Source organism: Macrosteles quadrilineatus, unplaced genomic scaffold (genome assembly GCF_028750875.1).
Source record: "Macrosteles quadrilineatus isolate MER2022 unplaced genomic scaffold, UCM_ALF_1.0 Scaffold_9__3_contigs__length_116548681, whole genome shotgun sequence".
Taxonomy (NCBI): domain Eukaryota; kingdom Metazoa; phylum Arthropoda; class Insecta; order Hemiptera; family Cicadellidae; genus Macrosteles; species Macrosteles quadrilineatus.
Genome location: NW_026542602.1, coordinates 59,154,152 through 59,168,049, shown reverse-complemented (window position 1 = coordinate 59,168,049; position 13,898 = coordinate 59,154,152). Strand labels below are relative to the sequence as shown.

The window sequence follows — 13,898 nt, the reverse complement described above, 5'->3', positions numbered from 1 at the left end:
CTCAAACCGTGAGGGAAAGAAAGTTTTTAACAATTTTAGTGTGGTGTAAATGAAATCATAACTTATCACCCCCCCCCCCCCCCCACCCCTTCATTGCCAGTGAATTTTCTCTTTCCACCTCAAATAAACCTAAAATCTCTTGTACAACTGGGCCCGGCTCATGTACTAATGCAACTTTGCTTTTACTACAGTAGTTTAAGCTTTTTAAACGTACACTTGTGCCTCCAAGAAAGTAATTAATTGAGTATCCACAAAGTAAGGTACTTAACATCTTAAAACACATTTTGAAAATATTGTAACATGTTTAAAAAAACTATATTTTAATATTATTGATATTTCAGTTATATATAAATAAGATTTATAATATTAGTAAGATGAATAAAACATTTTTTTTAATGTTTTTCAGAATGTTATTAATATTTTAATATACTTAAAAATTTGGAATACATTTAATAGTTTCAATTAGTTATTATTTAATTATTTTTAATATAACTTATATATTTTAAATATTATTTATATAGGACGAACAACTTAACCATGCCACCATTAATGTATCAGAAACTATTATATTTAAAGAAAACATTAAATTAAGAACTTCAACTATTTTTTATGACATCGAATTCCACGTTTTCAAAAATTGCTGCCATTTTCCAATATTGCGTCTAACTTTGAATTTCTTATAGAACACCTTGTATTTTATGATTGTTTTAGGATGTGATTAAAAAATTTGTATTCTCGACATATATCTTCTTGATTAGTAGTTATATCGTGTTAAACTTTGAAAAAGGTGCTTGCTATGTACATTCTGCTTTCTTTAGCTCCTAAACAAGTAGGTTTGGATAGGAAATATAAAGGATAGAAAAGTTAATTTTCACCTATATTTTAAAAGGATTTTTAAATAAGTTACAGGGATTTCAAATTTTTATGTTAGCTGCTTTACTGGAAAATGGCAGCTATTTTTAGAAATAATTAATATATGTCTATTTTAATGTATTCTATGATCTTTTTATTAGAATTGCATCCGCATTCTAAAAAAGATCATATAATACAATTAGGTCCTCTCTGAATTCCAAGTTCCTGTCATTCAAGTTAATCAAATGGTTATTTAACTTATGAATGAAATTCTACAAGACAGAAATTAAAGTAAAAATAATAAGTACCACCAAAAAACCTTCTATAACACTACTCTCTAGACTGTTCTCTTCCGTTGCAACATACAGTAGTCAGTCACAATTACTGTAGTTGGTACTTTATTGTTTTGTTTCTTGTGCTCTGCAGTATGGGTAACGTTTAGTTTAATGCATAATTCACCAGTTTAGTGGTTGTTGTGTCGTTTTTCTCTTTTTCTCAACTCTGCATGACTCGTGTCGTCTTCTGCATTCTTTTATTCCATTCTCAATGTTCTATCTACTAGTGTTGTATGTGGTTTTTGTCACCACCAGTAATTTTACAGACATTTCTGTCAAATATGTTCCACACTATTAGAAAAAATTGTGTGGTATACTTTTTAGCAGTATATACAAAGTAAGGGGAGCGAGCTGATCTAGTGGTAGAATATGGGACTTGGGTCCCGATTTCAAATCCCACCAAATCACCAATACATTTTATCTAAGTAATAATGCCGTAACTCCTGGGCCTAGCCTGAAGTGTTGTGAAAAACTATCCCGGGCTAGAACCTAGTGTCCTAGGTCAAAAAATTTTCATACACCAAGTTTGTTCAAAATTTTGCACTGTTAATTCAATTCAGTATGTAAACTAAAATTAGTTTTACCCCCGGCTAAGAGTTCTTTTCCGCTAATTTATGGGTAGCATCATACTATGAAAGTAAAAACAGAAACTATATCATCAACTAAACTACAAGTTAGTATTAGGTTGAACAAATTTTATATATAATACAGTCCTGCATAATTAAAATAATGAGCACTTCAATACTGCAAAATTTGGTCGTAATAGTTTGACGCTTTTGGATTCCCACCTGTAATTATACCCTCAAAAGCCATTACCCCTTCTTCAGGGTGCCTACTGTCCACTATACAGGGTGTCCCCGAACTCTCTACCAATATTTTAGGGCATTGCTCCTGGTTAAGAAACTTACCTAAATAGCATATTTAAATTGTCCGGAAGTCCTTAGCTACTCACACAGCCGCCATTTTGTTTTTTTCAGTTATTAATTTTTTTCTAAAGAATGGTTAAACATACGAAATGGAAACTTTGCACAAACATTTATGACAACTAGACAAAGCTACCAAAAAATTATCACGATTTTTCAAATTCATAAAACAAATTGGCGGCCATTTAAAATTTTATTTCTTAAATAACTAAAAAAAAAATTGATTTTACAAAAATTTTAAATGGCCGCCATTTTGTTTTATGAATTTGAAAAATCGTGATAATTTTTTGGTAGCTTTAAATTCCTAGTTGTCTAGTTGTCATAAACGTTTGTGCAAAGTTTCCATTTAGTATGTTTAACCATTCTTTAGAAAAAAAATAATAACTGAAAAAACAAAATGGCGGCTGTGTGAGTAACTTAGGACTTCCGGACAGTTTAAATATGATATTTAGTTATGTTTCTTATCCAGGAGCAATGCCCTAAAACATTGGTAGAGAGTTCCGGGACACCCATACACATGAACTTCTACTGGCCACTGCTCTACATATGTTACTGAAAAGTTGCTGATGTTTGGGGATCATCAAAAAGTCGCTGATTATCATTTACTAATACAGCTATAAACAGTATTTTGATTATTAAAACTGTCAACAATTGAAACGGCAATGGAAAATTAGCAGTTAGTGAAAAACAAACAGTGCAAGTTTACAGTATCAGAATTTACTTAGTTAATTGCTTATTAACAAATGGTTTCTGAAATTCGAGGAATTTTCTTAATTATAACTGACCACAGTCACCATCAGATAATTACGGAATATTGCAGATTATTCTTCAAGGGAAAATATTGATGAGTATCCTTAATCGTAAGCATTTTTCCTTAAATTAGCGTACTATTCCAGTCAGAAAATTCAAACTCACAACAATGCATTATCTCTTAAGCCTGTTTTTATCACAATGACAAGATATTACAGTAATTTTAACAATTTTAAACTCGTATATTGAGTTCTGTTCTCTTTTCTTTTTTAGCTAATCAGTGATCTCCTCCCAGAGAACCCTTTAAATTGTGAAAAATTGAATGTTGTCAATTACAATAACCTAGTTCTGTGAGTTTTTAAGTTAACCTGAAAAATAGGCACAAATAAATAACTGGTAGGAATATGAACTGGCTCTTTTGTTGATAATGTTATACAGCTTTATTAGTAGAAATTCAGTTTTCATACAAGAGTTTTGCATTTTATTTTACATGGCGATCGTTTATCAATTGTGCATCGTTTAAGTTTAGTAGTTTCTTCTTCTGTTCTACATTAAAAATTGGTGGTGTTGTATATACTTGTGTATTTATCTTCAAATTGTTGTTCTTGGCATTTTATCTGAAATGTGTTATATTTGCTGTCATCTTATTGCTAGGTTTTTTTGTGGATCTGAGTAAAGAGAATAGGTGAAGGTGTTGTTATCTCTAAAAATACTATTTCACATTAAGTTCTACTAATACTTTTCGGATGGCTTGGTCCAGATTTGGTCTACCTATTTATCTTATCACACTAACAACTTGCATACAATAAAGTAGATAATGTGTCAAAGTTTGCGTACAACACCAAGTTACTACATTTCCGATGCACAAAAGCCTAATGTAAACACCTCGACCCAAACATTTTGGTAATTAAGATCTGGACACTTATCGGAACAATGCAGTGACAGTGTTGCCACTATAATACTCCACTGTATTAAATCCTTTTGATCAGACATTGTTTTAATTTTCATAACAGTATTAGTAGTGACGTAGCCACAGTTTTTGCACTAGTAGCTAGCTTTGAGCTGGAGCTTATGCAAGAAATTTACATCATACAAAAAGTGGTACATATGATAATCATATTCCTTGTGTTCTCATGTTGCAAAATACTAAATAACAAGTTGAAATGTCTGCATTTTCAGTACATTCAAATACATTTGTTCATTATAATAGTAATACATTTTTGTGGAATGAAACAAAAACTGTAAGATATATTCTACTTAGTAGGCTTCTAAGGTCGGAATGGGCATACAAATTTTTGACTTTGGGAGATGACTGAGCTGTTAACATGTAGTGAGAGTCGTTTTTACTGGATGTTTTTACTGGATGGATTGATATATTGTATTCAAAACATCAGAGATTGTTGCAATTAGTTTACAAGGCGATTATTTATAAAAAAAATATTTTTTAATCATCATTCTGTTATTCTAATGACCATCCACATTCAGCCTTAGTTTGCTCCAAATATCAGCAAATACTCTTCCGATGTACGATTTAGCTTACTCCATCCAATAGTCCTTGCAAATTTATTTGGATTTTGTACGAAATTAAATTAATTCTTCTCTGTCCTGTCTAAAAAAAATCAAGTTTGTTCTCCATTGATATAAAGTTTTACAAACTAAAAGCCTATTCCTATGATCCATTAATTTATGATTGACTAATGTGCATACAGTCTTAAACATAATGTATGGTTTCCAAGAAAAAATATAGTTTTACCTGCCGGGATTCAAAATTTGTACAACTTCAACTTCCCATGACAAAGTTTATATTATGATTTAGTGGTGCACGTAGCAGTTCCCTACCCAATCTTATTTAATTTGCCATGATATAAAATTGTACAAACTTCTACTATTCCCATGACAAAGTAAACATTATCAACCGATGAACGTAATCTAGTGCCTTCAAAAGATAATCTAGATTAACCTCTCTGGTGAAATTTCTCATACTTATTACGTCCATGTCAAATCCACTGGTACATTATGTTTGTTCCCATAAGGAAAAACCAACTCTCTAGTTTTATCGCTCACAATCTGAAATTTCACTGCTACTTGACAAAGTTTTCATGATCAATGCACGCAACAGTGCCGAACGTAAAGTAGTGTTTGCATGCGCGGGCCGAACCCACAGCAACGTTCACCGTTTCACACATACCTTCTTCTTCAGTAGTAATCTTGTTGAGGTAGTTGCACGTACGTCTCAGCACTAATATTACTGAAGAAGACCTGGGATGTGAGGAAACTGTGGACTTTGTTTGTTGTCAGGACTGCTGGCCGCTATTGACGTGTTCCTTTTGCCCACCGGTGAGTCCGAATCTTCAAACCTTTGCTTTTCTCTTTCCTTTTTTTGGGATTGTCGATTTTTTTACTTTTTTGCTTCTAGATTTAAACTGTGTTTTGTGACAGTGAATCATGTGAGTGGGGTTGGTTTTGTAAAGATTGTATAACAGTTTAAATAAATTGATAACTAGTTGGTTATTAATTTGAGTATGGGTGTAATTTTCTGATTTTCCCCCCTTGAAATATATAACGAATAAATGTTAAGAAAAGAATTGTGTTGCAATCCGTGGGAAATATTTAATGAAGAATGTTTAGTTAGCATGGAAATAATTATATATTTTAAATATTGATAGTAAAAACTCTGGTAGCTATATATTAAATATACAGGAAAATATTTTACCTACGGCCGTGTTTTTAAGTAGCCGTTTCAGTTCAGTTCTTAGAATTGAAAAGTTTCTCATAACAACATTGTTTACTTTCATAACAGCATAGTTTTGCTGATAATAACACGGGTAAGGGACCAATGAGGTTCAAGGGTTGAGAGAGAAGAAGTAATATTGTAATGATTCAATCAAACTTCAATTAATGATCTGTTCAGGCCAATTTAATTGTTAAATGGTGCAATTAGTGTTTGGTACATTTTTTCGTTGCATCACTGTCAGTGGCAATGAGAGGTTATAAACAAAAACATAACCTTTCTTAAAAGTTATGAGTACAGTAGTGATTTTAATAATTAAAACACTGTCGTAGGTAAAGTAGTGTATAAAACTTCACGTAAATAGTGTTAACGACACTCGTAGAAGTTTTTAAGGCATTTTCTATTTGTGTCGTTAACACTATCTTTACGCAATCGTTGTGTAAACTACTAAAATCTCATATTTTCAGATGTTACCTCATGATTGCAAGTATAGTTTCCTGTTGTGAAAAGCTGTGTTTTCCTGGGCACGGAGAGTGGAGAGTGGTGTGCGGAGAAGCGTTTTTCCACTCGTCGAGTGGTGGTCGGTCTGCTCTGCTGCTAAATTATTTAAGACAAGACCGCTCTCCACTTCTGTGCCTAGAAAAACCCCTAACTTCCCTTAGTCCTAACTGTACCTTAGTTCTTAACTTAAAATAGTCCAAAAAAACATTGCAACATAGAACTCTTCAAAAATCAACACGATTCATGCAAAAAATAGAGTTTAGTATGAAATTGTTTGTGGCTTGAACCATCTCATTGGTAGAAGGTTTGAAATATCTCATATTTCATTTAGAAGAACCAATCTATTTTAACGGACAAAGACATAATATTTAAATTTATTAGGCGACAAATATATTTTTTGTTTTAATATGTTTGCATTTTTGGAATGCCTTCTACTCTGTACCATCAGTTGCATTTTCAGTTAGAGGTTTAGAAAAATCATGATTGTTGTGATTTCCCCCACTGGCTTTTGTTGACTGGTTTCGTGGCTTGGTGTTGTTTAAGGTGTTTGTTTATCTTTCTGATTCCTATTGTCAATAGAGATACTACCTTTTTCCTTGTATGATCCTAGGGAGTACATATAAGTCAGATGCACAAATATATCGTAGGACATGCATCAACAGGCACAGTCAGGTTCAGACAGGAACAGATACGTCAAAACATCACTTCTCAATATGTCACTGCATGTTTTTTGTACTTTTTCACCTGCACATTTCACCTCTTCAATTGTTTGAATACTGATTTTAGTGGACTTTTTGTTTATTGATTTTTAGAATTGGTAATGGTTTTGTTGATGTGACGTTGAAGGTTTATTGTACTCTAAAAGGGAAAGTTTCAACATGTTCAGACTAGGTTGGTCGAATTAGTATGAAAAACATAAACAAGACGCAGCACTAAATAATTAAAGGGTCTTGGAATACATATAGTGAACCATTATCCCTGCTTATAGCTGTTAATATTTGCATCCTTGGAGATATTTTGTTATATTGCTTCCTCCTCCAAATTTACTGATCGCCACCAACTCACGCTCGATGTTCCAGAAAGAATATATGTATCATACACTAAATAAATGTCCATTTTTGTATGTTGGGTAAGAATATCAAATTAGAATTGGTCTATTATGTATATAATTTTATTGTACCTTTGTCAGATTTAGAATAGTAGTTTAGTTTTAGTTTTATTTACTTTATTTTCTTTTATTTGACCATCAAACCAAAAGATATATTGTTGCAAGCAAAAATAACAAAGTGGAAATCTCTTTTTATATTTGTTGTTTTTAAATATAAAGTTACGTAATTAAGTTCCTGTTGTGTATGTTTACGTTACTTGATACAATTTTTCAAACAATATTTTATACAAGTTAACGCGTGTTTATTTGATTTCTATTTATGTAATTATCTTCCATAAACTGTTAAAATTTTTCAGAAACTAAAACTCAATATGTCTTATAATGTGTTAAGTATGGTAGTGTTAATTACTTTCCGTAGAATTAATAATAGGTACTATGCTGATCAAAAAGTTATTTAATTTTTTTTACATTTTACAAATTATAACAATTTTAATAAGTTTGGTTTGATGGTTGCCGGGCCTGTTTCTCACTAATATATAACATTCAAGTAGTGGTCTTCTTTTTAAAATTTAAAACAATTGTTTAAAGCGAAACGATTAGTGGCAGCTTGATCTATTTCAAACCATCAAAAAGCTACAGACTTTTCTCAGGCTTAAATTGGTGACTTTTACCTTGTCAGAGTCTTTTTAATACCAATGGCTAACCAGCTGTTGACAGATTAACCAACAAGATAAAATAAAACAGTGACGAAAATTCACATGGTTTTTCACCGATTGTCAGACCGTTAAATGAAGGGTGACAGGTTAATGAGAGACAGGCTGCGGTGGCGTTTGTTTTCTGTTTGCCGTTTGTTTGGTTGACGTTGTTACTCACTTGGCCGTCTGGCTGCTGGTGTTTGACAGGGTCTAACATTGCAGATGATGAGATCAAACAGGCGGAGGAGAAGTTTGCAGAGTCGCTGCATCTGGCGCAGATGGGGATGTTCAATCTGCTTGAAAACGATGTAAGTACCATTGACTTTGAGGTTCTTGATTGAGGTTAGTTGCCTTCAAGAGCAAATTTATATCCAAACTAGCTGGCCCGACAGACGTCGTCCTGTCCTAATGTGGTTTTATGTCAATGCTCGTTCATTTCCAAGATGAGCTCGTTCGCATGGCTCAATCACGTCCTGGTTGAAGTTCGTTTGCTACGCTCACTCACCTTTAGGTTGGAGCTCATTTGCTGCGCTCCCTTGCCTTCAGGTTAGCTCGTTTGCTACGCTAACTCGCCTCCGGGTTGAAGTTCGTTCGCTACGCTCACTCACCTTTTGGTTACAAATTAGCTGTTGTCATAAATTAAGAAAAATATAGTGCTGCACCCTGTTGGTAAACCTATTACCTTTTTAATGCTATTGAACATCACAGAATCAAATTCTTTAGTTGAACCAGCTGTTAAGATTCTTTAATTCCATTTAAATATGAGTACTCATTAGGTTAACATGGGAAACTCCAGAGCCACTGGGGCGGAGCCCTTTTGAAGGATCTTCACCAAACTTCACACAAACCATCCTTGAATAATGCTTAATAATGCCTGAAAGTTTCATTACAATCTGTCTAGCGGTTTCGGAGTCCATAAAGGACAAACAAACAAACATACATACAAACATACATTGGATTTTATATATATAGATAATTAGGGACATTAAGAAAGGAATATTTTTGCAGAATTTATTAATTTTGAAAAGATTTAAAAAAATTTTATGCTTAAGTTTCTAAAAACTTAGATGTAAAATGAATGACCTATTGTAGGTGATCCTGATTGAAAATGACATTTCAGTATCAAGTGTTGTGTACAATTAAAATTTGTCTATTGTCCAACAGTTCTTGATAGGTACCAAAAAACTTAGAAATAAATTTACAATTAATTATCTTTTGAAACATAACAACCACATTGGTGCTGCTAATTAATAATATTAATTTATATGTAAATTTTACTGAGTTTTGGGATTTAAATGAGTTAATGTATACACATAAAGTTCTCTGAAATCACAGCAACTTGTGACATGTATAGTTATAGAACGAGTGGTTTCACAATGAATGTTTCACATATTTTTTTATACAGGTGGAACAAGTGTCACAGCTGACTTCTTTTGCCGAGGCGTTGTATGAATACCATCAACAGTGTACGGAGATCCTACGCACAGTCGTTGAAAATCTTCAGGAGAAGTGAGTCATAATCATATTACTGCACTATTTGATATATGCGTGCAGCTAAGGTGTATTTGATGTTAATCCCTGTGGAATGGGTGGACGTTCTGGGGTCGGTGGTTAAGATCAGCTGTCTGTTCCCTTAGGACCATGTTTAACAACCTTATGATCAAGAACAGCTGAGGCCTGTTCTGAACTATATTTTGAAAAGTTACTGCACTGACTTATAGCCTCACTTTTTTAGGAGTTTTGTCTAAAAAGTGCTGTGAGCTGCACTGGCAACACCATCTAAAAAAGTCTTATCCGAATTAACATTTACCTTCTTTTGAAAACATGTGTCTTGTATCTGTAGGATAATTTTACTGATTATTTTTTTACAAATTCCGTTTCTAACCATCTCATCACTTTCGCAGGAGGAACGAGGCTGCCAACAGACCTCGGTCGGAGTTTGTCCCCAAGACTCTGGCAGACCTACATGTGGAGGGAATCTCAGAACACGAGGATTACAATGGTGGGAGCATTTTCCACCTAAACACAGAACGAGATGACCCGTTTGACCCCTGGAGTAACAACAAACCCCCCGCCAGAGGTGGTACCAGTTTGTGGTGGTTGTCCAATGTGCACACTTCTTTGTTAAACTTGCAATCGTTCTTTTATCGTTGTGGATCACTATCCCTCCACTCACATCCTAGGACGCTATGCTTTAGCCTGGGACCGTTTTACACAAGGTTTAGAGGGTCGCAGCATTGTCTCATAGCTAAAACCATTAGTAATTGGCTGGTTTGAATGGGACCCGGGGGTCTCCTGCTACACCAGCCCACTTCCCAATGGGTTTGCTGGAAAACGGGGGATAGGATAACAGAAAACCCTTAAACCATAAAAAGCCACGAATGAGCCACGAATTATATCAACCGTGAAAATACGGAAGTTAAGCGGTGATTTTTGAAAACAGAAGAGATAGGTCAGTTCCAGTTCTTGATTCCTCGGATAATTTTGGATACTTGACTTGGATTCATTGCCAATTCAAGATTCTTGTCTAAATGTGAAAAATTGTGATCATGTACCCTGTTTATGGTAACATCATCGTAGTCTCCTGTTTTACTTGCTACTGAAATTTTGTGCAAATCCGTTAACACTTTAATATCTTGAGAATCCTGTCTTGAAAAAATGCCAAAATTATTAATATCCGCAAAAAAAAAAGGATGAATAATAGTTGATAGATCATAACAATTAACTTTTCAAAGTCCTTAAGGTAAATCATACAAGAAGTGTGCACTATTCTTCTATCCATTTTAATTTATTTTTTGCTTTAGTTAACAGAATTTTTCTTGCAAAACTTAATTTCATTATATTTTTAAGTGAACATTATTTATAAGTTATTTTTTCAAAGTATTTTATTTCAAAACTACATAGAAAGAAGCGCAGCGCAGACACATTAAACACAGGATATTTTGTTCCCTGAGCGACTTTGTCCAGTGTTTCTACTCTTGTTCCCTACTCTTGACAAAGTCCTTCAGGAGACCATAACCATTTAAGTAAAGTTATGGGAGTCTAAACATTTCCTTTGTAGTGTTTGTACTCTCAGATAAATTTATATTATTTTTGTAATATCATAGGTTTAATACCTTGTTATAACTACTCCCTTTGCTGTGACATAAGTTATTTTATCTAGTGTAAATTTTAAATCAATTTTATCTCATTTTATATTGTTATATCTTTGATGGAACATCTTCAGGGATATAAATTTAAAATTGTCAAAATGTTTTAGCCCAAAAGGAGGTCTATTGTGGGTGATTTCTACTTTGTGGCATGAACATAACTTTTTATAAGACCTATTTTTTTAGCCTTTGTATTGTATAAAAATTCATTAACATCATTTATTTCATTTGTATTTTTTCTGTTAATCCTGCATGGTTTTGATAAACAAGCACCACAAACTTATCTGGTTACTTGTTCCAAGTGGTATTTCGCTCTTGTGTTTATGGAAAACTGTATTTTAGACATAGATTAGTTGTAATTAGGGGTGAATTCACTTCCATCCAATAAAGAAACAGTAAAGTTTAAGCTATTTAGGCTGCCTATCGGCAGGATGATGATATTCATATCATTATCTTAATTCTATAAATTTGTTTTATTTTAATGTATGTAATTTTGACGTTCAATTAGGTCATTTAAAGACCAAACTAACAGAAATTTATCCATTTTATCAAATTATTTTGGAAATAAAAGCTCTTCTTGAGTATAATAGTAGACGAGTTCATAAATTAAACGTTTGTGCAGACTATAGAGCTAAAGAGATACAATATCTATTAGCTCTAGATCGGTATTCATTCATAAATCATTTTACAGCATATAGATTTTATACATAATATCCTTTTAGGACATTTTGCTATTGACATACAGTACAACCTCGCTAATGTACCACCTATGAGTCATGAGACCGGGACCTTGGGCGGAACAATGAAAAGGTTGCATTATCTAAGGAGCAACATATTCAGAATTTCGCCTTGATTGTGGAAGGCTATGATAATTTTCTCATGACCACAGGAGATTATTAATATTTTGCTTTAATCAAGGGAGAGGATGATGATATTTACATTAAGAAATATTAAGGAGTTTGTTGCTGTTGCAGTTAAACCAACGATAAAGTTTTCGTGATCGCGAGAGACGTTGATGATGTCCCTGAGAGTTCGGGAGATGTTAAATAATTTGCTGCGATCGCCATATTCGAAGATGATTTTTCCGATGGCCATGGGAAATTGTCTAGTATTTTTCCGTGATCATGGTAGACAATCATAATGTTTCTGTTACCGCATTAACGCAGGATATTTTGCTGCAATTGCCAAAGACGATGATGTTTTAAACGACGGGTTCATATACAATTTTGCCGTAACTAGGGAAGATAATGGTAATTTTCTGTGACCGCGGAGGATTAAAAATTATATAAAGATGGTGATGATGTCCACGGGTCCAAGGGAAATGGTCACAATAACATTGCAACCAATAGGCAATGGCACGGTCGGATTAAGCGAAGAGTCGGACTGGCCGAGGTCGGATCAGTGAGGTTCTACTGTATTAACAGTGTTATAAAATTGTTTACAACTCAGCAAAACTAAACTGAATCTAACTGGAAATACAGTAGAGATAGATCAGGGAAAAACCATTTGATTGTAAAACTAAAAAGTTAAAAAAAAAACATCAATAAACCATGTATTCTTTGTTATTGCTCGTGAGTGTAGTACATTTGTAAGTGGTGTTTAGGAACATCTCAAGCCAACTCTCCGACTCACAAGCCCAACCAGTTGGAGCTCATCACTAACAACCAGCCGCGCTCCACCAATGGTACGATCTACGCTACGCTAAAGCATGCGCTATCCTGCATGAGCGCTGTGCTAGTTGTTACTTTATGGTGTTCTCTAAAAGTTCTGCTGATCCTACTGTTTTTACACAGTTTTTACCCTAAGTCATGAATGGCGCAAGATTTTATATATTTGTTGTTATACAGCAAAATATTTTTTTTTATACAGTCCCTTGATTTACGAATAATTAGTTGGACAGCATGACAAAAATTTGGTTTATCACTTAGGCCAAAATGACTTAGCTCATTTCCTAACCTCGGCTTCGCAATGGCCGTTAAATTAAAGCTTTTGTCAAAAAGAGTCACTTTAGGCCGTAGTGATGAAATATACTCTAAGCTGTAGGTGGGCAATAGCCCTTGTGGTTTTGCTTATTTCATTTTAACACATTAAAATAGGAAGGCTTTTTACATTATTTTACCTTTGTCAAAATAATTATGTTGTATGATGATGAGTAGTTCTAGGGAAAGTGACTCCTCATGTGTGTTAAATGTTTTATTTTCATTTCCTTGAATGTTTTAGTGTTATTGTTTAAGTGTTTTGTTTTATTTTATTTTCTTTAAAACAAAACAAGTTTTCCAGTCATAAAAATACACTCTGTTTTAATGGTCATGTCCATTTTAATGTTGGAAAGACCCTGATTTGTGTAAACTACTTTTTATTCTTTTATTATTTTATTTTTAGAAATTGTTTTATTGATAACTTAATGTAGTGCATTATCTGGGAAATTCTTTAAATTGCAGTAAATCTTATACAAAATTATATCAAGTTTTTATACTGTATGTCGTAGGACTCAAAACAAAAATATTTATTTGATTTCAACCAATATATCATTGTGTAAGTAACACAAAAACTGTTTTTTAATAGGTCAAGTCTAGTGTTATTTATTGGATTTTTATATTGGTTTTATATTTCAGATGAATCTGAAATACTTGATCTTGATACCTACTTTGTTTTGTTTGAAAACTTGATTTGTTATAACTTATGCTTTGGCTTTCAGCTTTTGCCATTTTCTTTTTAATCAGTTATTACTAAAATGATTGGATTAAAACCTATTTATTTTATGGTCGGTTACCTAAATATATGACAGAATACAATATTTTAGTTGACGTTTTCCAGTTATGTAACCCTTGCATTTTGTGGAAATAAAAATTCA

At 33.2% G+C, this 13,898-nt stretch overlaps 1 protein-coding gene across 8 annotated transcripts in view; it reads left to right on the top strand.

Moving 5' to 3' along the window:
• LOC129002182 (endophilin-A) overlaps window positions 1-13,898 on the top strand; it is a 76,213-nt gene that overhangs the window by 52,386 nt on the left and 9,929 nt on the right. For 3 of the 8 annotated variants that reach the window (XM_054429797.1, XM_054429798.1, XM_054429796.1), the window contains 5 exons: window positions 5,159-5,197; window positions 8,118-8,203; window positions 9,301-9,404; window positions 9,800-9,897; window positions 12,648-12,728. In XM_054429797.1, coding sequence (XP_054285772.1) covers window positions 5,159-5,197; window positions 8,118-8,203; window positions 9,301-9,404; window positions 9,800-9,897; window positions 12,648-12,728 — 408 coding nt within the window. Of the gene's footprint in view, window positions 1-5,158; window positions 5,198-8,102; window positions 8,204-9,300; window positions 9,405-9,799; window positions 9,976-12,647; window positions 12,729-13,898 lie in introns of all 8 variants that reach the window. The other 5 variants (XM_054429803.1, XM_054429802.1, XM_054429800.1 and 2 more) reach the window with 4 other exon arrangements.